Source organism: Emydura macquarii, unplaced genomic scaffold (assembly GCF_026122565.2).
Source record: "Emydura macquarii macquarii isolate MOO-44397 ecotype Brisbane River unplaced genomic scaffold, CSIRO-AGI_Emac_v2 contig_450, whole genome shotgun sequence".
NCBI lineage: Eukaryota > Metazoa > Chordata > Testudines > Chelidae > Emydura > Emydura macquarii.
Genome location: NW_027130587.1, coordinates 1,349,490 through 1,376,713, shown reverse-complemented (window position 1 = coordinate 1,376,713; position 27,224 = coordinate 1,349,490). Strand labels below are relative to the sequence as shown.

The window sequence follows — 27,224 nt, the reverse complement described above, 5'->3', positions numbered from 1 at the left end:
AGGAGCCCTATAAAAATACCTGCAGAACCGTGGCCTTGTCTATACTGATAAAAGGGGACAGAACCCCCCAGAGGTGCCGCAGCTCCAGGAGAGCCATGGCGGAAGCTGTAGTGTAGACAGGGCGCATTTGTTCCATAGTGGTGCCCAGATGTGCACAGGACACGGCTGCGGAGTCTCTGGACGCATACAGCTGCTCCCTGGGCTATCGACATTACAGGCACTGGTGGGGAGTTGTGGCTCCCGGTTTTGCCAGTACAGACGTAGCCCCAGTGTTAGTTGGAGGGCGGGGAGGGAGGAATTCAGGGGCAGACAGGTCTCCTCTCACCTTGCTTTTCTTGCGCCCCACCTCTGAGGGCGTCAGGGTGTCGGCCTTCGCCAGGATAGGCACAATGTTCACTCGCTGATGGAGAGCTCTCATGAATTCCACATCCAGGGGACGAAGGCTGCCAACGGAGAGCAGAGTTAGCCCTGGGTCAACTTACGCGGGACGTTCTCCTAGCTCCAGGACTCTGCTTGTCGGGTGCTCGCACTGCCACTGCCCTGGCCGTGCCAGCTGGGAACTCTGCCGTGCGAGCATCTTACAGTCATTGCTTCCCCAACGCCAGCTGGGACCCTGCAATGCAAGATTTCCCACAGCAGCGCACAGCCAAGACTCCAGCGCTCTGAGCGGCCCCCCCAGCAGTGCCCTCCCGCTGCCTGGCTGGCATCTCACAGTGCCCCAGCCAGGGCCAGCAATCGTTTCCTGAGCTGCGATCGCTAGTGCGGTGTTCACGCGAGGAAGGCGGTGTGACAGCTTTCTCAGGGAAGGAGGGAGGCAGCTGCTGCGGCTGGGTTTCCCATACCCATGTCCAAAGGGTGAGATGAAATAGAGGCAGCAGTGCACGCGGTTGTCCTGGATGTTCTTCCGATTCAGGCCACTCTCGTCCCGGAAATATTGCTCAAATTGCTGATCGATGTAATCAGCCACAGGTTTCCAGCTGGGGAGAGAGGGGACAGGCTGTGACAAGCGAGGCCAGTCCCAGGGCCATGTTAAAAGAACTCTCGTCACTAGGAAACGTAAGACTGCCAACTCGCAATTAGCCTGCTCCCACTGTCCTGTGGGAATTATGGGGAGACCCTGCTGCTCTCCAGCCATGAGAAGCTAAGCGCTTCGCTAGTGCCGACACAGAACAAACCGAGGCCAGGAGCTGATCTCTGACAATGCAAACGGAGGAGGGCAGTCGGGGGAATTCTCAGCCGCTTCTGTCCCAGTGTTGCTGACTTGTGAACTTATCACAAGTAACGGGACCCCTGCCATGCGCAGCTTTGCAATGATGAGAACATTTTCAGCCTTCATGTGAAATTTAGGAAGCAAAGCCAGCCAGACAGACAGACAGACTCCCATCCACTGTCCTGTAGCCTAGGGCTACCTACATTAATAGCCCTGGCTCCCCCACTGACTGCTATTGGTCTGTTTCAGGGGTGAGGAGCCGTCCTTCAACCAGTCCTCAGCTAAGACAACAGAGCGTGTGCGGGACCACATCACACGGTGCTGGAAATGTAACAGAGCCACCTCTAGCCTTCCAGAAGTGATGTGCCAAATCAGGTGCTGCTGTAACCCGCGCTAGCCCAGGGTGGCTCTGTGCCAGTCATCAGCCGTCACACCCCGAGAGGTCTGGGACTCTGCTATCATACCGGTGTTGTGACAGCTGCCGCTTTAGCTCATGCTTTCCCCCCCGGGGTGCCGGGCTCAGTGCCCCCGATCGCCCAAACGGGTGCAGCACTCGCTTGCAATCGGCTCATAAAGGCAGGAAGAGAAGCCACAAACCCCCGCTGCCCCGTGCTCTGCTGCTGTCTCACCAATTCTTGTGTGGCCCGTTGGAAAGGGGAGAGTTGTGTCCACACAGAGAACAGAAGAGGTCTGAGCTTTGGAACTAAAGATGGTGGGTTCAAGCCCAGCTGCTAAGCCATGTTAGCAGTAAATACAGACCCGTACAAACGTTAGAGACAGGAGCCGGGAGGGACCGTCAGCAAGGGGCTAGGTTACAAAGCGTGGCATGAGAAGTGAATTTGGACCCTGCACCGATACTGGTTCTGCTGCTGCATTTCGTGATTGTGACTGGGGCAGTGGGAGCTGGCCGTTCGCGGCAGCCTGAGACTCAGAGCAGTGCTGCGGTGGGATTTTGCCTGTGTGTGCAGGGCAGGAGAGCCTGGCCCTGAACTTGATCTGCAGAGAGCAGCCTCACTCTCCTGCCCACGCGTTACAGCGCTCGGGGCTGGGGGGAGAGCGCCCTGACTGCCTGTCACCAGTCTGAATCCTGCCCCGTGAAGGTCCCACAGATGTCCCACACCTCCGTGCTCTGCATTACACTGTAAGCTCTTCAGGGCAGAGCCATCTCTGACTGTGTGCTCAGACAGCGCCCAGCACGCTGGGGGCCGACCTTGGCACGCTGGGAGAGCTGGCCACGCTGTGAGTGTCACACCGCGTGGGGAAAAGCAGATCAAACAGAGACATAAGAAGCCACTCGTCTCTTCTGGTAAATCTCTGCATTGCTGGGCCACTCTCATGATTTGCTGGGGTCTAGTTCATCATTTCTGAACGGTTAAGGCTGGCCACACTGTTTGTTGTGCAGCTGTGTCTCTGGGAGAGGCAGTGTCTCCTGGGGGGTGGAGCACTGGACTGGGAGTCAGAAAACTTGCGTTCTAGTCCCAGGTCTGCCACTGGCCTGCCAGGTGACCTTGGGCATGTCCCTGGCCCTCCCCGGAGTGCTGTTTAAGAGCTCGGTGGTATTATTTCCTTTACTTCCCTTGGGTCAAGCTTAATTGTTTCTCTGCACCGTGAGCTAGACTGACGGGCAGAAAGGAATCCAGAACCCTGGGGTTTTAACGGAAGCAGCTCGTCCCACAGGTGGGGTGATGCTCACTGGGCGAGGGCCTGCATACACACATCCTTAACCCCGAAGCTTTGATGGGGCGTAAGAGCTGGAGAGACCCAGCCTGGCTTTCCAAAGCCACCTTCCTGGCTGTAGCTCGCCTGCAGTCACCTGTCTCCTTGGCTGAGTCCTTCTGCACTGTGAGAACAAACCACACCCGCGCAAGCCCACCAGAGCAGCCCTGACATTTATCCCGCAAGGCATCTTGGGAAGCCAGGAGTTCTGGGCCAGCCACAAATGTCGCCACCTCGTTGTTCAGCCCCCTCTCCTCGCTGGGTCATCAACACCGGGATTGCCCAGCACTGACCCCTTTGCACACGATGGCTTAGTTACTACTGCATCTATCTTCCTCGCTCCAGATCAGTGTCTGCCCCGCGCACCCGCTGATCGCCAGGTTTCCCGCACAGCCTCCTGGGACGGCTGTTAGCATCAAGTCTGATCTGCACCCCAGCGCCTCCTCCGTTCTCTGCCGCCCTTGCCCATGAGGATGAGCCGTTCAGTGAGGCAGGGTTCACCCCGCTCACGCCAGGCCAGTTCGTGCGCAGTGGCTGCACTCATCTAGGCTTGGTAACGTTTGTGTTCTCTCCAGGAGCCAAGTGCCCAGTAGGCATGGCTGTCCTAGCTCCCATGCCATGGGGGCACGCGCCTGCCAGCACAGCTGCCGAGCCAGGGCCCCTCCTCCTGGCAAGACGTACCATTCTGTGTTGTTCACGGCGTCACCAAAGCCTGGGGTATCCACGATGGTCAGGCGCAGTTTGACCCCCTTCTCCTCGATGTCCACCACGTGTTTGGTGATCTCAACCGTCTGAGTGATGCGCTCTAGAACGGCAACAAGAGTTTACACGCAAACTTCACCGGCCGTTACCTCCCCTTACGCCAGCCTGAATCGCACAGATTAACTAACAATACTCCTAGCTAGCGCTTCCCCTCAGATCTCAACACTTTTCAAAGGAGGTCGGTATTATTATCCCCATTTTACATGTGGGGAAACTGAGGGACAGAGCTGAAGCTGCTTGTCCAAGGTCACCCAGCCTGCCAGTGGCAGAGCCGGGAAAAGAACGGAGGTCTCCTGGGTCCCGGCCCAGTGCTCTACCCACTAGAGCACACTGCTCTGAAGAGAAGTGCCGAACCTGCTTTGCCACTTACGCTGCTCTCTGACCTGTACCCAGCTGATGGTCTGAATCGCCCGTGCTCTGCACCGTGTGTTGTCACTTACACCTGGACAGAGGCTGTCAAATGCCCCTCAATCAGCATTCGCCACTAATTCCACAAGGCCGTGGAGACACAGGCCTGACTCCGACTGACGCCGCCATTTCTGGCACTGCTGAATTTAGCCCATGATTCAGGGTCTCCACGCACTGACGCTGGCTTTACCCTGCTGTGACTCCATGGACATCCCTGCAGCTACTCCGGCCTCTCCCTGGGGAAGGAGGAGAATCAGCCCCTGTAGGATCCTGTTACCTAGGGCTGAGCTGGGTTTGGGTAAAGTTAGAACTGACCTGAACGTTCACACCCGACTCAAACCAGAGCTGGATTTCACAGCTTGCAAGGCCAGGAGGACCATTAGGATTAGCTCCTGCATTTCCACTGCCCTGGAACGCCCTCCAGCGTTGGGGGGGGAGGGGTGTAGACGGAGGGGTTTGGGTCAGGCAAAGCTCCAGAGGCCTGAAAACATTCAGGAAGCTTCCTCTGGGGGAGGTCTCTCATTCTCCCCCCGAAGCTGAAGCCCTACGTTCTCAATCAGAGTTCCTGACCCGGGCAAGAGCGGTGCACGTTGGACCCTCACCAGCAGGAGGCGCTCCATGTCCAGCCCAGAGACACAGGCGGCTATTTGGGAAAGCATCTTCCCAGAAAGGAACCACTTGTGATTCTCCACCCACCGTGGGGCGAGGGGCTGAAAGGGGATGGGAGGACAACGCTGGAGTCAATCAGGCCCAGATCCTCGCAGGTATTTAGGCTCCTTACTTTGGTTCCAACAGGTTCCATTTATAAATCCAAGGCTGGTTTCTCTAACTGCCTCCCATCCAGCCAGGATCCCAAACCCCAGCTGTGCCCTTCGCCCATCCTACAGCGTAATGGATCAGGAGCCTGGTCAGAACCCAGCTGCAGAGATCAGAGCTGGCTGAATTTAACCCTTCTCTAGTTAGCAAACCATGCGGGATCTAATCCTGATTTTCTGTGAATGCAGGCGTTATACCCAAATATTCGCACAAGCAATTTTCAGCCTGCTGCTCGGGGTATATGACTGGTCATCTGAGCTACCTGAGTCTGTTTCTGCTCCCTGTTTGGATGACTGAATAATGAACAAGCCAGAAGGGCCCATTAGACCATCTAGCCACGTTCAGACGATCACATTGACAGGAATGAATGTTCAAGAGAATAATAATTCAAGCTGAAACTTGGGAAACTTCCCGCAGCCACAGACACTTCCATTAAAGCTGGGGACAGCTGGTCTAAAATAAATGTTGAAATTCACAACATTGCAAAATAAAAACAGGCTAGTTTGGAATGACGCTTTTGTGATTCCCCATCCCTCCCACCCTCCCATTTTTTGGTCGAGAGGTGAAAATGTTGCAGACTCAGGAAATTTCACCTGGCTGCTGCTGCTGCTAACCAGAGCAAGCTGAACAAGGGGTCAGATTCCTCCTCTGGCCATGTCTACATGAGAAGGCTGCACTGGTTTAACAAATGGTGCTGTTTAAATCGATGTAGCGACACTGGTACAAAATTCTGTGTGGACACTCTTATTTCCCTTCAAGAGCAGCTCTGGCTGTTTGGTTTAAGTATGTTCCTCACTGACATCAGCGAGAGGGAGAAGGCTGGTGCGGCAGACGCGTTCTCCTGTGCAGGAGGCAAGTGCTCAGTTGGGTCGGAGCAAGCTAGTTTTGGGGGAGAGTGATCTTGTGGGGTCCACCTTGCCTGCCTCCCAGCCCAGCATCTCTGGCAGAGGCAGGATGAGTGTGGCTTTGTGGGGAACCCATTGGTTCTGCCCCAAGCTGGTACACAGGGATCCCCAGACCAGGCCCCAGATGCTTCAGAGGAAGGATCCTGCAATGGACGCTTATGATAAGTGATGGTCATTCGAGTGACACACTGTCACTCTGTGGGGCTGGGCTTGCTGCCCCCCCACCAACCCTGACTGGGGTGTGAAATGCAGCTCAGCAACCTTGGATCCCTCTGTGATAGGGCACGGTCCTGTCTCCAGATTAGTGGGCCCAGCCATGGGAAGGATTTTAGGGTCAGAAAGAACTCCCTGCCTCTCACACCAAGGGGGACAGCTGCCCCCATTTCACTCCATCGATTAAAAACCCATGTAAGTTACACCAGTAAACCTTTCTCATGTGGACCAGGCCTCACACTGGGACCCAAACGCTCCCAGCGCTGGGGGCCCATTCAGATCTAGGCTCCGGTTTAGCCCACTTGGGAGATAGGGGCCACCGGAACCTAGGTCCGGCTCTGACGTCCCCCCAGACTGATGAGCGTTTGGACCTCAGGTTTTGACTGGAGCCGGTCTGACGCTGGCTTGTTCTACCATTGCTGGGCAGGGCACAGGACACAGGCCTAGCCGCGCTGTCACTTGTGCCCCCTGGGAGCAGAGCTGCTGGGGAAGAAGAGGATACCCTTCGACTGACAGGCGGACAGTTCCAGGGGAGCTGACAATAGCCGCATCTATTTTTTGTTTATAAAAGCCAGAAGCCTAAGAGACAAAAGCAGCTTTTCATCTGCGGTGGAACCTGGAGATTCCTCTCTGCTCGCAGCGAGGGGTCGTCAGCACACAGGCTAATTGCAGCGGAGGTGAAAGGAGCCGAGCCTTTTAAAAGCCAGACTAGATCCTGACTGCGCTAATCAGAGCAGTAAGCAGGCCTCCTGCTGACGGTCAGAGCAGCAGATGTCCCACCTACCCAAGGGCTGGAAGGAATGACTGCTCCCGGCATGATGACAGAGCAGCTGAGAGCAGACAGCCACCGCGCCCCTCCCTGAGCTCATGTCATCCGCAGGGGGCCTGCAACAGCTCAGCGTGGGGCCAGGGCAACCCCGCAGCGAGCACAGAGGGAACCAGAGCTGACGGGGATTTGAAAGATGCACGTGGGCCAAACCCTCTGCCTCGGTGTCCAGGCCTAGGGGGCCTTGTACCAGGGGAGAGCAAAAGGACCAAGGCAAAGCTCCCGCTAATGTCAGCAGGAGCCAGGCTGGATGGGCCTGAATGCTACAGAATCTCTCCAAATAAATGTTGCCCAGAGGCCCTCAGTCAGGGCTCCCCTTGGGGGGGTGGGGGGCTCTCCCAGAGGGCCCCAGTCAGGGCTCGCCCTCACAGAAAGGTCCCTGCGATAGCAGCCACTCGTTTACTACCAGGCTTCACCGTGTGCTCTGAAGTGCAGCTGGAGGAGCGGGTGCTCTCGCCCAGCACCTCAGTGACTGCAGGGCCGGGCTCTGTGCTGCTTTCCACTGTCACACGTCACCCCTAGGCCCCGGCACGCAAACGTCTGCAGAAGAACGTGGGACGAGAGCGAGAAACCCCCGCGAAGCGTCGCAGCCTCTAACCCGAATGGCCCGGCTCTGCTGCGTCACCCAGGCAGGAGGACGGGGTCCAGACACCCTCTCCTCCCATACGTGCTGCTAACAGGCACTGAGCTCTCGCAAGCCCCAGGCTTTGTGCTCCCCGCTGCCTGCGGCCGGCTGCTCCGGCCCTGCAGATCCCTGGCTGCTCCCAGCAGGGCCCTGCCGGCTCGGACAGGGAGGGCTTTGGTCTCTCCTCTTACCTTCTGCACTGAGCAGTCTGCGATCCCTGTACATGTCAGTGAGGAAGAGGCTGTTCACCAGGGTGGATTTCCCCAGGCCAGACTCCCCTAGGCAAAGCAGAAAGACAACAGTTCACGTGGCTCAGAACCAGGCAAGGGGTGCCCCCGCCCCCCACGTTCCAGGGGCACGTGCTGAAGAGACCGGGCCAGGGTCTGCTGCTCCAGAAACAGAGGCACCACAGCCCAGGGAGTGGGACCCCAACCCAGAGACTCCCATGTGTCCGGGATCCTCTGGGATTTCTGCCTCCTCACCAGAAGCAGCAGCAGGTCCTTGGATGGAGCCCGGCCGAGCCAGGCATGCCCAGGATGACAGGAAGGAGGACTGGCAGACACACACTTCTCTTCCACCGCACGCACGGCAGCGGCTGAGCAACCAGGCAGTGGCGTACAGAGGGGAGAAGGGGGGGCCAGGCCCCTGGGCGCTGGCCTGCAGGGGGGGCATCATGCCAGCCCTTCACGACACACAGGGGATGGGGGGCACCGGCCCCTCCAGGGCCCCCCACCACCTGCACTTTGTGAGGGGTCAGCTTGGCACCCGCCCCGCCCCTCCAGGCCAGGGGTGAGGCTGCCCCATCCGAGCTGGTGCCAGGCTGCGGGGTTGGAGTGGCAGGTGCCAGGCTGGCCTTTCATGACGGGTGGGGGGCGTAGGAGGCTGAGGGGTGCCTGCTCCCGCTCCTGTGCCCCCCCATGTGTCGTGAAGGCCCAGCCCGGGTCCCCCCACCAGGCCGGGGGGTGAGGCGGCCCCTGTCCAAGCCGGCACCAGGCTGCGGGGCTGAAGCAGGAGAGGCGGGCACTGCATGGTGGGTAAGTGCGGCAGAGCCAAGCCTGCATTTGCACCCCCGAGGCCTCACACACACCCCTCCCCCCCGCAGGTACAGAGCCCCCTCCTCCCCCGGGCAGATGGGGCAGCGCTGGAACCCCTCCTGCCCTGTGGGGGGAGGCATGTGAGGCGGGGGGGCCCAAATGAGGCTTGGCTGGCCCAGCGCCAGAGACCCACTGGACGGCACTGCTCCAGGGACATGCTGGGCTCTTGAACACTGACGGGTGAATCCCCTGCCCAGCTGCCGCAATCTGCACTGCGGGGGTCCCGTCTGCCTTTGCAATCCCGCGTGCCGCTCAGCTCTGCTCCACTCTCAGCCTCTCTGCTTCCCCCACAGCCTGTCCCAGCGCACCTGTGCCCGGGGGTCCCGTCACAGGGCTGCAGGGGGAGTCCTCTGGCCTGCGCCTACCTGCCACCATCAGCGTGAAGTCAAAGCCCTTCTTCACCGATTTCCGATGGACCTGGTTGGGGAGCGTTGCAAACCCCACGTACTCCTTATCGTCCTGCAGGGGGAGAGGGGCAATGAATCTGGGGCGCCACCCGCCATCTCACGCCCGCCTTGCCCCCAGGGCTGGCCCACCCCTGAGACGAGGAGGCTGATGGAGAGCAATCAGTTGGTCTGCCCTCATCCAGGCCCATCCTAGGTCCTGGCCCTTATCACCAAAGCCCTACGCAAGCTGGGACCTCTACACTTGGCAGGGATGCTCTGGCTGGAGGAGTCCAGAGCTCACGATGGCCAGGGCCGGAGCCTCCGCGGAGCACAACAGAGCCTGCTCTGGTGGGAGCGAGGCAGCGTCTGAACCAGCTGCGTAATCAGATGCCCAGATGCTCCCCCAGACCTCAGCAGACAGGCAGCGTCGGAGAACGAGGCAGGGGAGGCCGCCCTTCATGAGGGTGGGGGACAGCTTGGAAGTCACAGGGTCCCCAGCTGCGGTGGAGTGCACAGCATCGGCCTCACCACGGGGCAAAGACAGGCCCAGGAAGCAGGGACAGGCCTTAGCACAGGGACCTGGACACTCTGGAGCCAATCCTGGCAGACGCCGGGCACCCTCGACTTCAGGGAAGTCCTTGCAAGGAGATCTAAGAGTGCTCGGCACCTCGCAGTCACGATGGGCGTTAGGTGCCCACAAGCCCTACCCCTGGTGCGGACTGGTCCTTGATCCCTGGCGTCTCACCCAGCGAATGGGCCGATCAGAGCTGGACAAGCCCCCTAGCTACCTGCGCCCCAGTAACCCAGGGGCTGGCGCTGCTGGTCGACGGAGAGGCCTGCCCCGGGAGCACCGTACCTCAGAGGAGTCATACGGATCAAGCTTTCCCCACGGGCTCCTTGGCCGCGAGGGGCTCAGCGGTGCCGGTGCTGCGATGTACTGCTGAAAGTCCAGGGGCCGAGGCCGGGAGAAGGGCCTCGGTTCCTTCTCCTCTAGCGGGTCATCGGCAACGGCCCTGACTCCGCCGGAGAACACGCTGGCATCCACGTGCCCCAGGCCAGGCTCCCTCTCGCCCGGCTCGGGCTCCACTTTCCTAAAGCTCTCGCCTGAAGGGAACTCCTTCAGGAGCTGGGCCAGCTCTGCCTCCTCCGAGTCTTCTTTCAGGAAGCGCTTTATCTGCAGAGACGGGAGCGCGGCAGGGGGGAGGTCGGGGCAGCCAGGCGGGAGCAGGGCAGGGAGAGAAGAGAGCCCTCGTTTAGAAAGAGTGAGGCATGACAGAGCGAGGGCGGGTGGAGCAAGCCCCCCGCGCGCCGCCCCCGCGTCCCATCGCAGGGCTTGCTGCCCGCCTGGGCCGGATTACTTTCCGCCCAGGTGGAATTTTACAGCCTGCGAACTCAGCAGCTGTTCCAGACACCTAGCGCCGCCAGCCCCCGTTAGTGCGAGGCGTGCGAAGGATCAGCTGTTAACCGTCACATGCACCAACGGGGTCGCCGGGAAAGAGTCAGGAAAGTGGCAGAGATCTTCCTCGCGCCCAAGGGGTTTGGGACCCCTGGAGGTCAGGGTTGGGTCCCGTTGGGGGAACGGGGTGGGGATGGCCCAGGCTGGAGGGACAGTCCCATGCACCTCAAGTTCCAGTTCAGTCTCTTACGGTTTGCTCCCCATGCGTCTCAGCCGGCTCCACGGCACGCTCAGGGGGGCAGGGGCTGGCCCCTTCCCCAGGGACAGCAGGGACGGCCGGCTCCACTGCATAGGGCTGGGTCTCCTCTGGGTCTCCGGGAGCAGCCAGGGCCCCCTCGCACTCTGCTGCCTGTGTGGCAGCATGTGGGGGCGAGAGAGGGTGGGGGTGGGACGGAGAAAAGGAAAAGAAACCAAAGAAAGAAAAGATCAAAGGCAGGGAGAGAAGGTAGCTGGCTGCGGAAATCGCTGGGGACCGCTCCAGAACCGCACAGCTCCTGCCAGGAGAGCACAGCCGGGCTTGGCGGTGGGCCCCCTACACACAGGCGTGTCTGCGAGCCCCGCATGAGCTCGGTACGGCCCGGGCACTGCCAGAGGAGAGCAATGGGTGGGGCCATGCTGCCGATGGAGCACGGTCAGGAACCACAAGTAACTGTGCACGGCCCTTTAACACACCCTAACCGTGCACCCCGCAGCCTCCCCCGCCCACTCTGAAGTGATGGATGCTGCAGGCAGCACTAGCCAGCCCCCCACCCCAGCCCCCAGATCTGCTGCCACATCTTGGATGCCTCCTACACAGCCACGTGCTTGGATGTGCAGGGCTCCGCGCACATCTGGATGTGCCCGTCTGCCTGCCTATGCACACCTGCAGCGGGCCTGCCTGCGTGCCCCTGGGGGCGTCTGTATCGACGGCCATGTGCACATCACACAGGTGTGTCTCTGCACCGTGCACATCGCTGTGTGCACATGGGGATGCCTGTATCACAGGTAGGCTTGGAAGGACGAGAGTTGTAAGCGGTCAATGCTGATTTCACCGCGCACACAAACCGACAAAAAGACCGGCACTGAAGACCCCCAGAATTTACGGAGAGGCAAAGTGAGAGAAAATGCTGCCCCGGAGCTTACCGGAGCTGGGTGTGAGGATATTGTCTTTGTACATTTTGACGTGCGATGTTGATCATTTGTGTTTGAACAGTTATAAAGCTTTAACATGCGGAATTTCAACATCGACTGTTATTACGTAATTATCGTCTGACCCCCCCGCAAACGGTGAACATTTAAATATCGAAAAAAGCTTTCAACTAAACCTTGACAGGATCTGCTGAAATTATCAAAGGATAAAACCAGTCAGAGAGGTTAGCCAGGAAAGTGACATAGGCTGCGCTCACCCCGCGCAGGGTGGAGCCGGGTCCTCCAAGTTGGCTTCGTCCCATTTCACTCAGAAGGCCCGAATAATCCCCTGCCCGCCCCCCGCAACAAGTCCTTTCAGCTTCCCTCGGGAGAGGACTCTGCAGCCTGATATCGGGGTCGTGCGGCTGCATGCAGACGTCTGGCTGTGTCTGAGAGCCCCTGTGCGTCTCCGCGTTCATGCACTCACCGGAGCGCGACGCAGCTGCACCCTGGACTGCGAACACCACGGCAGGAGGAAGAGTTTGCTCCAATTTTCACTCAGTTTGGAGACCATCCATAGACTTGCAGCCCAGGCCCAGGCCTCCCCCGTCTCTCTCACCTGCAGCGGTGAAGCTCCCCCTCCTGTGTGGGGAGCTGACTGGGCTGGGACCCGCTCCCCTATTTCGGGCACCCTACTCACACCCCATGTGGGAGGCGGCTGTAGTGCAGGGAATGGAGAGGGGGCAGGGTCATGTCCACGCTCACTCCCTTCCCTTCCCCAGTGGAGAACAAGGCCCTTTCGCTGCCAATGTCCCCCCCACCCCGCCCGAGAGCGGAGAGCCTGGTGTCCTGTGCTCGTCATGCCCTGGCAGTAGCAGAGTGGCTCAGGAAAGGATTACGGCACATGCTGCTCCTCCCACCCTTGAACGGCTCCCCTGGCTCAGAGCCCACGAGGAAAGGTTACGCGGGGACCTGGCCTGCACCTCCCCGGGAGACAGTGCCTGCAAACAAGGGAACGGTGACCAACTGGAACGGGCCCCAGAGAGCACGGCAACGTGCGTCGGTGATCCTTCCCTCCATTCCCCGCTAGCAGGTTTGCCCTTCGCCATGCAGGGTGCAGGCTGTCACCGCCTGCCCGTGAAATCCCTTCCGGCCACTGCTCGCGGGCAGGACAGGAGAATTGCCTTCCTTCCCCATGGGGGTCCCAGCCCCTTGGGGGATGTTGCAGGGGGGCACTCACATCGCAGCTGACAGTCCTGAGAGTTTGCCCCCGCACAGCCATGGCAGAGCGACAGGTGTCCCTGGCCTGTCCAGCGGGAGCAGTCTGTCCCAGCAGCCTGGGCAGGCAGCTCCCGCTGAGAACAGGCTGCTTGGCAGAGAAGAGGAGCTGAGCAGAGGCCAGAGAAGAACACATCCCTCACACCCTGAGCTCCTGCAGGTCAGCGGCTTCCTGGCTTCTGGCCCAGGAACTGGGTCCCTCCGGCCTGCAGTGACAGCCTCCACATCTCTTTACAAGGCACCAGGAGCAGGGAGGGATTCCCCGGAGAGCTGCCATGGGCGGCTACGAGGACAGAGACCTCCCACCTGGGGAGTGGGCCCTGCACTGCTCCTCTCTGCTGCCTGCATGAGACCTGAAAGGGGGCTCAGGCCAGACTGAGAATCCCTCCCGACCTCCACAACACCTGGGAGTAAGAAGGGGGCTGGACCGTCGAGACACACAGGTTCCCTCCCCCTCGCAGTCTGCAGGGTCACTTCCTATTCATAGAATCATAGCATATTAGAGTTGGAAGGGACCTCAGGAGGTCATCTGATCCCTGCTCAAAGCAGGACTAACCTCAGCTAAATCATCCCAGCCAGGGCTTTGTCAAGCCACAGCTTAAAAATCTCTGGAAATTCCCCCACCTCCCTAGGTAACCCATCCCAGTGCTTCACCACCCTCCTAGTGAAAAACATTTTCCTAATATCCAACTTAGACCTTCCCCACTGCAACTTGAGACCGTTGCTCCTTGTTCTGTCATCTGCCACCACTGAGAACAGCCTAGCTCCATCCTCCCTGGAACCCCCTTTCAGGTAGTTAAAGGCTGCTATCAAATCTCCCCTCATTCTTCTCTTCTGCAGACTAAACAAGCCTAGTTCCTTCAGCCTCTCCTCATAAGTCTTGTGCTCCAGCCCCCTCATCATTTTTGTTGCCCTCTGCTGGACTCTCTCCAACTTGTCCACATTCTTTTTGCAGTGGGAGGCCCAAAACTAGACACAATACTCCAAATGCGGCCGCACCAATGCTGAATAGAGGGGAATAATCACTTCCCTCGATCTGCTGGCAGTGCTCCTACTAATGCAGCCCAATATGCTATTAGCCTTCTTGGCAACCAGGGCACACTGCTGACTCATATCCAGCTTCTTATCCACTGAAACCCCCGGTCCTTTTCTGCAGAACTGCTGCCTAGCTCGTTGGTCCCCAGTCTATAGCTGTGCATGGGATTCTTCCCTCCTAAGTGCAGGACTCTGCACTGGTCCTTGCTGAACCTCATCAGATTTCTTTTGGCCCAATTCTCCAATTTGTCTAGATCACTCTGGATCCTATCCCTGCCGTTCACCGTATCTACCATTCCCCCTAGCTTAGTGTCATCTGCAAATTTGCTGAGGGTGCAATCCACCCCATCCTCCAGATCATTAATGAAGATGTTGAACAAAACCAGCCCCAGCACCCACCCCTGGGGCACTCTGCTTGTGACCAGCTGCCAGCTAGACATGGAGCCGTTGATCAGTACTCGTTGAGCCCTATGCTCTAGCCAGTTTTCTATCTATTTTATAGTCCATTCATTCAACCCATACTTCTGTAACTTGCTGATAAGAATACTGTGGGAGACCGTATCAAAAGCTTTGCTAAAGTCAAGGTATATCACGTCCATCGCTTTCCCACATCCACAGAGCCAGTCACCTCTTCACAGAAGGCAATCAGGTTGGTCAGGTTGACTGTTCCTGATCACCTTCCTCTCTTCCAAGTGCCTTAAAATGGATTCCTTGAGCTCCTGCTCCATGATTTTTCCAGGGACTGAGGTGAGGCTGACCAGTCTGTAGTTTCCAGGATCCTCTTTCTTCCCTTTCTTGAAGATGGGCACTAGATTTGCCTTTTTCCAATCATCTGAGAGCTCCTCCAATTGACACGAGTTTTCAAAGGTAATGGCCAATGGCTCTACAATCACATCAGCCAAGTCCCTCAGCACCCTTGGATGCATTGCATCCGGCCCCATGGACTTGTGCATGTCCAGCCTTTCTAAATAGTCCTGAACCTGTTCTTTCAGCACTGAGGGCTGCTCACCTCCTCCCCATTCTGTGCTGCCCAGTGCAGTGGTCTGGGAGCTGACCTCCTCTGTGAAGACAAAAGAAGGTATCGAGAACCTCAGCTTTCTCCACATCCTCTGTCACTAGGTTGCCTCCCCCATTCTGTAAGGGGCCCACACTTTCCCTAAACTTCCTCTTGTTGGTAACATACCTGTAGAAACCCTTCTTGTTCCTCTTCACGTCCCTTGCTAGCTGCAACTCCAGTTGCGCTTTGGCCTTCCTGATTTCTATTGCCATGTCAGATAGATCCTTTTACCTGACAAGAGCTCGGAGCCAGGCAAGCCACAGCCAGGCTGCCAGAGCACCGAGCCTAGAGAAGCTGGGCCAAGCTGAGAAACTGAGCTGAGTCGGATGAGCTGGGGCGAGCCACAGCGGGGCCAGCCATGCTGAGCACCTCTGCAGGACTCGGCATGGGGTTCACAGAGCACAGTCAGCTCCGAGCCCCAAAACCAAAAGAGACACTCGGCCGAGCTCTCCTGCTTCAGATCCCAGCTCTGCCCAGATAAGAGCAGATTCAGGAAGTTTGTGGACGGTACCAAGCTGGGAGGGGTTCAAGTGCTTTGGAGGAGGGGATTAAAATTCAAAATGAGCTGGACAAACTGGAGAAATGGGCTGAAGTAAAGAGGATGAAATTCAACAAGGACAAATGCAAAGTGCTGCACTTAGGAAGGAACAATCAGTTGCACACGTACGAAATGGGCAATGAGTGCCTAGGAAGCAGTACTGCAGAAAGGGACCTGGGGTCATAGTGGATCACAAGCTAAATATGAGTCAACAGTGTCACACTGCTGCACAAAAAGCAAACATCATTCTGGATGCATCAGCAGGAGTGTTGTAAGAAAGACACAAGAAATCATTCTTCTGCTCTTCTCCACACTGATACGGCCTCAGCTGGAGTATTGTGTCCAGTCCTGGGTGCCACATTTCAGGAAAGATGTGGACATATTGGAGAAAGTCCGGAAGAGAGCAACAAAAATGATCAAAGGTCTAGAAAACATGATCTCTGCGGGCAGATTGAAAAAACTGGGTTTGTTTAGCCTGGAGTAGAGAAGACTGATGGGACATGATAACAGCTTTCAAGTATATAAAAGATTGTTACCAGGAGGAGGGAGAAAAATGGTTCTCCTTAACCTCTGAGGAGAGGACAAGAAGCAACGGGTTTAAATTGCAGCACAGGTGGTTTAGGTTGGATATTAGGAAAAACTTCCGAACTGTCAGGACAGTTAAGCACTGGACTAAACTGCCCAGGGAGGCTGTGGAGTCTCCATCACTGGAGATTTTGAAGAGCAGGTTGGACAAACACCTGTCAGGGACGGTCTAGAAATGCTTGGTCCTGCCGTGAGTGCAGGGACTGGACTAGACGACCTTGCGAGGTCCCTTCCAGCCCCACGATTCTTTGTTCCTATGAAGAGATGAGCCAGAACCAGACCCATTCACCCAACGCACACGTGCTGAGCCCTGCGGGTTCAGTCAAATGGGACCCAGGGCCAGAGATCCCAAACCCCAACCCTGGCTGAGTAGCTTTTGCTCCAGCAAAGCCAGCGCAGGTGTGGGCTCTGCCCACCTGGCTTTGCACCAAACTGCTGCACCTGCCCTGGGGGGGGCGAGGTGTTCTGTACCCCCAAAGCCCGTTGAGACACAAACATTTCCCACAACCCCCGCCTGCCTCGTCCACAGAAGGGCACTTGCTCTCTGCAGGGCAGGGCAGCCCAGCAAACAAGCTGCACCCTTCCAGGCCATGTCAGCAGGTCCCACGCGGGATCCTGGCACCGGCGGCACAAAGTCACGCTGGCTGCATCCCCGAGTTCACCAGCAAGCTCCTCCACACGGCACACGTCCTTTAACAGCCTGGTGTTTTCAGAGCTGCCCTTTGGACTCCTGCCCAGCTGGAGACAATGATATTGACGGCAGCTACAGTGGACGCTGGAGGCAACATGTGACTGAAAATTAACTGGCCGAGCTGCACCAAAACCAAGGTTATGGGCCCCGGGCTGTCTAGCCTTGTTCAGCCGCCTCTTCCCCACACACATCCCCTGCAGGCTTCGGAGCGCTTCACACACAACCTGCTGTTCCCATCTCCCCGGCTAAGTCACCTGGAAAGCTCTGGTCCCCCCCCCCCGCCCGGCTCCTGCAGGGGCAGCAAGGAGCCGTCTCCCCTGAGACAGGCTGGAGCTGGGGTCTCGGCGGGTTCCCCGCCCCCAGGAATCATACACCATCGAGAGCAGAGTTTGCTATGGTGAATCGATGTTGTTCTGTGTGTGTGTAACTGCAGCATCCCTTCCCCCTGGAGGTCCTCGCTCCCTCTCCACCCTTGAAAAGGTCACTGCCACTTCGCAGAAGCCAGCGGGGCTCTGTCTGTCCAACAGCCGGCCAGCGGCTGCTCTTGGAAAGCCCTGCTCAGCACGGGATCCCCGCGGCCGGGCTGCAGGGCCAGGCCTCGCCACCAGTCACCCAGGGCCTTCCTGAAAACGAAGCTGTCCTGGAAGGGTCAGCGAGCAGCCCCGGGCCCCGACCGGTCTGGTGCAACTCACCTCTAGCCCCTCTTTGCGCTACCTCTGCCAGCTGGGCGGGGATCTCCGGGGACGTCCACACTGCGGTCACAGACCCCCGGCCCCTAGCCAAGCTCTGGGACTCAGCACCCGGGGGCATTACTGCAGTGTAGACGTGCCCTCAACGGTCACGCTCAGCAGCTCTAACCCCTGCTCAGGCTTCCCTGGTCGGGTTTCCCGGCTGGCCACAGAGCAGCCTTTGGCCGAGCGTCTCCAGCAGGCTCCCCTCCGCGCTGAGGAGCGAGCTCGAGACAGACACAACCGATCCCGGCAGGCTGTGGGGAGGCGGCAGAGCCTCTCTGCAGGCACAGGCAGGCTCGGGGGGAGCGGGAGGAGAGCAGGGAGGGTGCAGCAACAGGACAAAGCCCTGTGAGACGGGAGTGGGGAGAGAATCGGGGTGGGGGGGTCTCTGCCCATGGCACTGCGTGAAAGCCCTGGACAGAGGGTCCCGGCCGGCTCCCCAGGGAGCAACGCAGGGTCAGTTCTCACAGCCTAACGTTCAGGGCAGCCTGAACCATGCCCACAACCCCCCCCACCACGCACAGCAGGGGCCGGGGGCTCCAGGCTCCACCTGCTGCTCGCTCTGCGGCTGGAGGCCATGTCTGACCCTGGTGATGTCCAAGGGCGAAAGAGGATGCAAACAGGGACCTGGTGCTGCCGAGGGACCGGACCAGGGACGGTGCTGCCACAGCTCCGCCCTACACGACGCTGCCTCCCGGGGATGCCGAGTCCTGCACTAGGGAGCTGCCACTCGCACGGCACACGCTGGTACCCAGCTCTACCCACGGCAGTCACTGGTGCGTGGGTGGTGCAGCTGGTCTGTGGCGCTGCTCGGCTCGCTGGTGGTACGGCCGGGAGCTGCCTAGGGCGACTCCACGGGCAGCGCCGTACGATCACTCCCGTCCCAAAGGGCTGCCAGGGTTACAGAGCCAGTTCAGATAGCCCCAATCACTGCCGGGGCGGGAGGAGAGGAAAGGGCTGTGAACAGAGCCAGGGAGAGAGGCAAACGACATCCCCATCCCCAGTTCGGGATGGGCTGGGGACAGGACAGGCAGCCCCACCCCAGCCTGGGCCAGTGGCGGATAGGGGGCCAGGACAGACAGACAGCACCAACACCAACCCAGGACAGGGATGGGGGAGCAAGAACAGGCAGCCCCAGCCCAGGACTGGGGAAGTGGGGGGCAGGAGAGGCAGCCCAGGGCCCCGTCTCTTTCACGCCAGTACCGCTCTCAGGGGCAGCCATGCGGGGCAGCCCTGCTGGAAGGCTGGAGAAGTGGCCGGGGAGGTGGCACTGAGCGAACCCGAGGGCGCTGGGGGAGAACACGCTGGCACACAACACGGAATCGGTCCAGGGGATGGAACGAGCCGAGCCTTTAACCAGGCTTCACATCGAAGATCAAGGGCTGAAGAGTCAAAGGCCAGGAGGCAAAGCAGAGAGCTGGCTCGGGACCGGGGCCAAAGGTGGGTGCCCTCCTGCTGGCCAGGGCGGCTGCCAAGGCCCGGCTGCTGCCAGCTGCATGAAGAGTCACGGACGGACCTGCTGCCTTAGACCAGCACTCAGGCAGCAATGTCAGCAACGGCACGCACTCAGGAGTTAGGAAAGGCCAGAATTACGGTTCCCGGGCGACCCTAATTCGCCCACCCTGCGTGTCTGCGTCCTCAGACAGCCTTCGTCACACGCCCACACTCAGCTCTCCCCACGGGCCCTGCCTCCCGCAGGGCAGGGCAGGAAATGGAGAAATGAAATGGGGATGTCCCCATTTAACAAATGGAGAAACTGAGGTACAGAGAGGGGAAGTGACTCGCCCAAGGTCACCGGTGAGTCAGCGGCAGAGCCGGGCCCAGGAGTCCTGTGCTCTGACCTCAAGACCATGCTGCCTTTCTTTATGAGCCCTGGCTTGTCCTTCCCATCAGCCCGGAGAGGGGGGACCCAGAGCCTTGGTCGCAGCCAGCCTGCCACAGCTGTTCACAGCGATAACAGAGAAGCACCAGGAGTCTCAGCTCCCGATATTGCTCCGTTCCCACAGCTTGCTCCGTCCCTCCCCGCCCACCCTCGGGTCTCCCCTGTGAGATTTCGTTCTGCAGCAGACGGCACACAGCTGGACCTTCTCTGCCCAGCTGGTCTTGCCAGCAGGAGCCGAGCAGCAAGAGCCACCCTGAAAGTCACGCCCGTTCCCTGCAGAGTCAGACATTTCAGGAGACAGCCATGACGCCAGCACATGGGCAGCCATCAGAGCTCTGCCCAGGATCTCTGGCAGCTCAACCCCAGCCCGTCATCAGCGCCATGAAAAGACAAAGAGCCGCAGGCAGGCCCACCGGGGTACAGCGCCCCTTTAATCAGATTACGACTGTCCCACCATGCACACAGAAAGCAGCCGACTCCAGAGCCTATCTGCTTCTGCTGACCAGCTGCCTCCAGGGCTGTGGACTAGCAGGGCTGTGTTTTAAGGGGACTACTGCCCCAGGCACGGCACCTCCTGGCTAAAGCAGAGGAGTTCCTGCCTCTCGCTGTGCAGGCTTCTGCGCTCACACTGGGTGGAACGGGCAACGCAGGCTGAGACAGCAACCCCTGCTGCCCAGTCCAACTGGTGCTTTTTCACACAGGTTACTTCCCAGGAGAGTCTGGAATGTCTCCAGACGGTCACTAGCAACAGCATCATCAAGGCACACAGTTCTTTTCATCCCAAAGCCATTTACAAACCCACTCACAAATGTAGCAAACTGATATACAAACGCCAAAGAGGTCATCTACAATAGTGAAATGCAGCCACCTCTGGGGTGGGATGCAGCAGCAGTTTAATGGCGCAGAGCAACACTACAGACAGGTCAGAGCAGAAAGTGAAGAGTACTACCCAAAGGAAACTGCAGGGGCTATTTCAGTTGGTAAAATGTGATCCCTTCCAATTGGAATTTTCTCAGGACAGCAAGGAAAACACCCCTACGGCTGGGAAGTATGCCATGGGGTCCCTCGTGACCATCAGTGGACAGAGCCTTAGTTTCATATCTTGATCAAAAGCTGGCACCACCTTTTCAGGATCAGACTGGCAGCTGATGAGGAGAGTCAGAGTCCTTTGCCCCCCATTCCCTGGGTCTGGAGGCTCAGATATCCCAGTAGATTTCAGTCCCCAGGGTAAGATGGATTTTGGTTCTATTTTGTTAGCAAAGAGCATGGGCGGGGGTGCCTCATAAACAAAAGTACATGATCACTAATTATTGTAATGACAGCCCCAGCAGCCAGGGATCATCAGACCGCCTCACATCTCGCTCAGAATGAGGTTTGAATGACAGGGTGCCCCTAACCACACGTGGTGTCCAGATGTGAATCCAGTAGCACGGCAGCCACTGCCTGCTGGAACTAAAACAGCTGGATCAGTCTCTGTACTTCACGTCTCAAGACAGTTGTCTGTTCCGGAGGAACGTGAGTAGGGAGAGCGTCCCGCTGCCCTGGCCTCCTGGGAGTACAGGGATTCCTGGCCCCGTGACTCCATCATTCCCCATCTCTCAGTCTCTGCCAGGTTGGGGTCCTTTCGCAGTGTCTAGCTAACCCAGTTTGAAACACTATATGTTGTCTCCCTGTCCTCCATCTGTGGGCCCCTGAGGAGGGACATAGGCACACAAGAACAGAGGGGCTCCCTCAGTCCAGTATCTTACCTGGTAGGGATCAATACTGAATGCTTCACTGGAAAGTCCAACACCCTGCCATGTGCAGTACTCGACCCCAGGAGGAAATTACTTCCTGCCCCCGTAATGCCCTGAGGCATGAGTATTGAATGCCCTTGTCATTTTATCTTAGTTCAGGACACTGCAGATGCTATTCTTCTCCACATGACGTCTGAGCCTTTAATAGACCTCACTAGCGATCTGCCTCAACGTCATCTTGCAGCCATGTTTTGCAGGTTAGTTGCATGTCCCATTGAAAACACTTCCTCCCATCACTCTTTACATTTGTTGCCTTTTCATTTTAATTGCTCCCTTTTTCTCACACTATGCATGGTCAGCGGCCCTGGTGAGACATTGTGGCCAAAAGGGCTAATGCGATACATTGGATACATAAACAGGGGACTCTTGAGTAGGAGGAGAGAGGTTGTTTTACCTCTGTATCTGGCACGGGTGCAATCACCACTGGAATAGCATCTCCAGTCCTGGTGTCCACAAATCAAAAAGGACGTTGAGAAATTGGGGAAGGTTCAGAAATGAGCCACGAGAATGATTAAAGGACTGAAAACAATAACAATGCCTTACACTGAGAGACTCACGGAGCTCGATCTATTTAGCTTAACGAAGGGGAGGTGAAGGGTGACTTGATAACAGTCTGTAAGTACCTACCCAGGGAACAGAAACTTGATCAAAAAGGGCTCCTCAATCCAGCAGTGAAAGGTACCACATGATCCAATGGCTGGAAGTTGAAGCTAGACAAATTCAGACTAGAAACGGGTGGGAATTTTTAACAGAATTAACCACTGGAACAACGTACCAAGGGTCGTGGTGGAGTCTCCATCAGTGGCAATTTTTAAAGCAAGATGGGATGTTTCTCTAAAAGAGCTGCTCTAGTTTAAACAGGAATTAGCTCAGAAAAGTTCTCTGGCCTGTGCTATACAGGAGGTCAGACGAGATCACAATCGTGCCTTTTGGCCTTAGAAGTTATAAATAATTGTATTTCCCATTCAACCCGCTTCTCTTACTCTTCCTGTTCCCCCGTGGAATAGCCCTCAGCTTGCTAACCTCCCTTGACTGGTAGCCCCTGCCCAGACACACACACTCAATGCCCCCAGCTACGTTCATCGCTCTTCTCTGTGATTACATCTGTGTCTTTTCTGAGATAAGGTGACTAAAACCAAATGCTCTATCCCCACAACGAGGTACCATCAATTCCTATGGCATTATAATCTTTCCTCTATTAATCTCTTCCATCTGAATACAGCTTGAACCTGGCATCACACCCCTCCTGACTGCAGCTGGATTCTGGGCAGATGTTTGCACTGCCTTCTCCCCAGGAACACCTAGAACATTTTACTCCAATTCACATCCTTCCAGCCTGTCTGAGTAACTGAAACTGCCCATTCCCATCGCGTCACCGGTTCCTGAGCTCTGGTAAGTCACTCTGCACCTTCTCAGGATCCAATCTAGCCTTAAATTCTAACTAGCGCCTGTGTCTGCAACACGCGTTACCACTTCGCTTCCCGCCTCCACAAACGTTCCCAACACCAACGCTCCACAAAGAGCCTCTTTCTCGGCTGGTTTCGCTCGCTTATTCCTGCTCATGGCTCCCTCTCTCTGAACCACTTTTTAAGCCACGACAGGATTCACACACACACCCCGCCCCTCGGTGGCGATCGTGTTTCCTCAAAGTGCTGCTCTTCTGTGAAGAGCACCTTTCCCGTGGCACTGCAGGGCGCAGCATTTGCATTGCTCAATGATTCCAGCTTGAACGAACACAATTTGCAAGGACGAAGACAGTTCTTCCTAACTGCAGCTACCCTAAGGGCTCTGGGAACCAAGCCAGACTCTTCCCGTCTTACACATCAACACCCTCGACAGAAGGCCTGAAGACCAAATCAGGCCCTCAACGACACGTGTGCTACCTCATCTACAGTAGGTTTGCATCGGGGTGTCTTCCTGGAATTTAGTAAACAACTCTGTTGCTGATGCACACGAAGGGTTAGAGTCCAGCTCCTCTAACTTAGCTCCCTCTCCAGTCCCTGGGCTGGCTCTGCAGGGTTAACCCAGCTTGGAATTCAGGCCAGAAAGCGCCTTTTTACACGGACACTTTCAGAGCAGAACTGCCCTTCAGCAGCCCCTTTTGAAGCGCTTTAGCCCAGTTTTACAAATTTGATTCACCAATTTGATTTTAAGTCCTTCAGTGAAGCGTTACAGGTTTCTAACCTGTACGGTTTAGCCTGAAAGAAGCCAACACATTCCTCTAGCTGTTTTCTTATCCTCTTTAGTGACTTCATTATTTGTCCTGGTACTTAAACATGGCTTGCTGGTCCATAAATCCTGCATTCCACCTTTGGTCCATTTTAGAGATGTCTGCAGTGGCACCTGCCTGGCAGGCAAGGCGTTATCTAATGCTGAATTGCATATTCCAAAGCTAGTTCCACGGTTAGTTCCAACAGAGCCCCTGGACTGTAATCTCTTTGGGGCAGGGACTCTATGTTCTGTACAGCGAATGATGTATTTCAGGGGAAATACGTTCTCTGGCCTGCGTTATGCAGGAGGTCAGACTAGGTGATCACAGTAGTCCCTTCTGGCTTTGGAATCGAAGAGTCTATATACATGGTTATTAACAGTGATGCCACCACGCACTGTTGAATGCCCTGTAATCTGGCAAGCTGTCCACCTCCTCCGCCCACGAAGAGTAACGCTGGAGCTGGTATTTCAGCCATCACTCTCTGTGGGGAAGGCCAATGGAAAGAGATCATTTCACTTTTCTACAGTCCCCTTATCCTCTCTGATTGCCTCCCTGGAGCCACCCACTCGCCTACAACCTCCCAAACTGTGCAGCAAGCGTTTTACAACTTTGCCGACTTGTTCTGCAAGCTGCCTCTTACTCTCCACTTTACATTTTATCAGAGGAACATGATGTCTCTCTAAGACTGGCCTCGTTTCGCCTGGATTTCTATGTTGCATGGATTACCCCTTCTAGCTGTTTACATCTGTGTGTGGTGGAAAGCCATCTCTGTTTATTTACCTTTACTACAGAACTGTGAAAGCAGGGGCTGGATGCAATTCTGCCTCCCACAACAGTCAGACAAGGTCCAGTGGCAGAACCTTTGGCCAGGCGCTGATGTGCCGGTTGGAAACAACCATTCAGACCCCAGGCTGAGTGCGTGGTGCTGGCCCTTACGAAAACCAACTTTCCATTTGCAAATTGCACCACTTGGCTCTGAAAGTCTTTGAGAGTAAACACCAGTCCTATGAGGTCTGTTCTGCAGTGACTTTTCTAATTGCAGCTGCACTCTAATGCACTCTACCCTGGCCTAGATATATTCTTGCATTGATATCTGGCCCTGCTGCTTTCTCCTGGGCTGGAGGTGCTCTGGCCTGGCAGATCAGCTGCCTCTTACCCAGCCCGGTATCACTTTGCTCTCCGGGGGTTTTGAGGCGAAAGGGGCAATGGCTGAGCACGCCAGGAAGCACACGTCACTTGGAGCCCATCTCCCAGAACAGACCTTCCTCCCTTGAAAGAAACGGCGTAAACAGTTCTTCTCGACAACAGAATGGGGGTTGGCAAAGGGACAGACAGCGCGCACCCTCCCCTGGTGCCACAATGCCCACCAGGTCACGGCTGAAGAAAGCAGGGTCACCTTTTTGCTGCCAGGTTCCTGGCTTGGGTGATTCTGAGTCACAGGCCGAATGCTAATGAACACGAGTCACGTGACCCAGAAGGACAATGTGTTCCCGGGCCTGGTAACGGCAGAGCAGATCCTAGCCTGGGATTTCCTTCGAAGCTGTCCCCAGCTCACATTCATTCCTCTGCCTCAAGCTAGTCGAGAGCTTTATCAGCTGCATATAGACTAATAGCAGCCTCAATCTCGGTGCCACGCTGCGCGATGGAAACTCCAGGAGCCTTCCCTGGCTGGGCAATACGCTGAATACAATAACAAAGGCAGGGCAGTTCCAGAAGGCTGGCACGGCTTTTCTGTGCCCTCATCTCTCTTTCCCAGTCCCTCTCGTGACTGGATGGGGAAGGCTCCTGCTGGGAACGGTGGCACTATTCTGCATGGTGGGTACGTACCCCAGGAGAGGGCAAGGGCATGTCTGGAGCTCTACCTTTGATCTGTATTCCTCCCGCAAGGGCTGCCAGGCCGGGATGGGGGCTACATTTAGGTGCCCAGACCCTACGGTGCTAGGCACAATACGGGAAGCTAGACAGATGGCACGGTTACCCTGATCTCTGTGCGCCTCTCTTCCCAAGGCTCCCGCCCCCAGCGCTCTGAGACAAACGACAGCACTGGCTGGGGTGCTTGTGCTTCCCTCCCGAGGTCCCACGGAGGGATGTGACGGGAGCTGGTGGCAGGAACGGTCCGTGTCTCTCACCTGCTCCTGACAGGGTGGGCCTGGGACTGACCTCAGTGGGTGTTCATCTCTGCAGGGGGCCCTGATCCCAGGGAAGTTGCTGGTAAGGATGGGTGCGTGTGCCAGGAACCTCATCGCTGGGCGGGTTTTCAGCGTGAGAGGGGCACTGTCCTAGGCGTGGGATCCCCTGTCCTCCCGGCCTGTCTCTCCCTGGGCGCTCCGGGCTGGACTGCCAGGCTGGGCCGAGCTAGTGACCACTGCCTGGAGCTAGCGCGTCTCTGGAACCCACAGTTCCCCCGGCAGGGCGGCCGGGAGTCCGGAGCGTTTACACGGCAGGTGAGAAGGCGCCCGCAGCGCCGGCTCCGCGGCGGGACAGGGACTGAGGGGGTCTTGCGCTGCTTCGCCTCCAACTTCGGCAAGCGCAGCCCGGCGCCGGGCGGACCCGCACCCACCGGCCGTGCCAACGCCCCCGGCCCCCGCCCCGCCCAGCCAGCCCAGCCTGCGCCCCCCGCACTCCGAATTCAGCGGCCGAGCGCCCCGCACTCCGAATTCACCGGCCGGGATGGAGCCCGCTGCCGCAGCGCATCCCCGCCCGAGCGGCGCCAGGGCTCCGCGAAGGGCACCGGGGGGTCCGGCTGCAGGTGGGGCCCGGCTCCCGCCCCGCCCCGCCCCGCGCCCCCGGCCAGGCAGGCCAAGCAGCCCGGCTCACCATGGCGCAGCCCGCAGCTCTCCGCTGACCGCGCACACGCTGCTCCGGCGGCTCGCAGCGCAGGACCGGCGCGGGGGTGGGGGCCGGCTCAGGCTGGCTGCAGTCACTGGGTCACGTGGCGCGGGGGTGGGGGGGGGCCGCCCGCAATCGCACCGCCCGGCCCGGCCCGGCTCAGCACCCGCACGGCACGGCCCTACCTGCCCGCCCTGTGTCCTCCCCGGGCCCTCGGCTCCCCATCGCCCCCGCTCCGCTGCCCCGGGGACACAGCTGGACGGGAGTCCGCCCCCTTGGGGCTCCAGACCGGGGTGGGAGCTGCCCCTCGGTCCTGTCTGCACAGGAGGACCCAGCTCTCTCCTCAGCCCCCCCGGGACATTTTCAAAAGCACCAAAGTGATTTAGGAGCCCTTGACGCATGATTTAGGCGCTTGGGAGCCTAAGCCCCACTGACAACAGTGCCTCACTCCTGAGGCTTCTAAATCACAGAGGCACTTGGAAATGTCACCCCTCGGCTCTTTCAGCCTCGCCTTCCGCCTGCTGAGAGAAGAGAAACAAAGAGCAGGCAGGACAACTGAGACTGAAGAGATTCGAGTCAAGGCTCATCCCTGGTTGTTCCTGGATGTCCCTGTGCCATCACAAAAGAGAGGCCTGTCCTGCGCTCCCACTGCACGCCCGGACCCACGTCGGGAGGAAGTGGCTTTCCCAAAGATCCCCTGCTTGGGAAAAGAGGAGGTCAGGCCCTCTCTGCAGCGGGCACACAGAAGGATGAAATTCTTCTTGGAAATGGACTAGGTAACGTCCCCGGCATTCGCAGGTGCTGGAGTGTATTGCAGAGGAAGGATGGTCCAGTAGTTAGAGCCCTACTCAGGTTCAATTTCCTGCTCTGCCACAAACATCCTCTGTGACCTTGGGCTAGTTACTTAGTCTCTGTGCCTCAGTTTCCCATCTCTACAATGGGGATAAGAGCTCTGTCCGACCTCCCAGAGGTGTGTGAAGCTGATACAGCAAAGATTGGCACTCAGCTATCACGGTGGTGAGGGCCACACAAGTACTTAAGATAGATACAAAAACGCAAGGCAATT

The 27,224-nt window shown here is 57.6% G+C and overlaps 1 protein-coding gene across 1 annotated transcript in view; it reads right to left on the bottom strand.

Annotated features, from left to right (window-relative positions):
- The window catches only part of SEPTIN4 (septin 4), a 47,400-nt gene extending 21,123 nt beyond the window's left edge, over positions 1–26,277 (bottom strand). The window contains exons 1-7 of the mRNA XM_067537735.1: positions 26,147–26,277; positions 9,818–10,135; positions 8,941–9,034; positions 7,673–7,759; positions 3,608–3,731; positions 843–977; positions 326–443 (exon numbers count right to left, since the gene is read on the bottom strand). Coding sequence (XP_067393836.1) covers positions 326–443; positions 843–977; positions 3,608–3,731; positions 7,673–7,759; positions 8,941–9,034; positions 9,818–10,135; positions 26,147–26,149 — 879 coding nt within the window. The 5' untranslated portion in view covers positions 26,150–26,277. The remainder of the gene's footprint in view (positions 1–325; positions 444–842; positions 978–3,607; positions 3,732–7,672; positions 7,760–8,940; positions 9,035–9,817; positions 10,136–26,146) is intronic.
- Between the last annotated feature and the right edge of the window lie 947 nt (positions 26,278–27,224).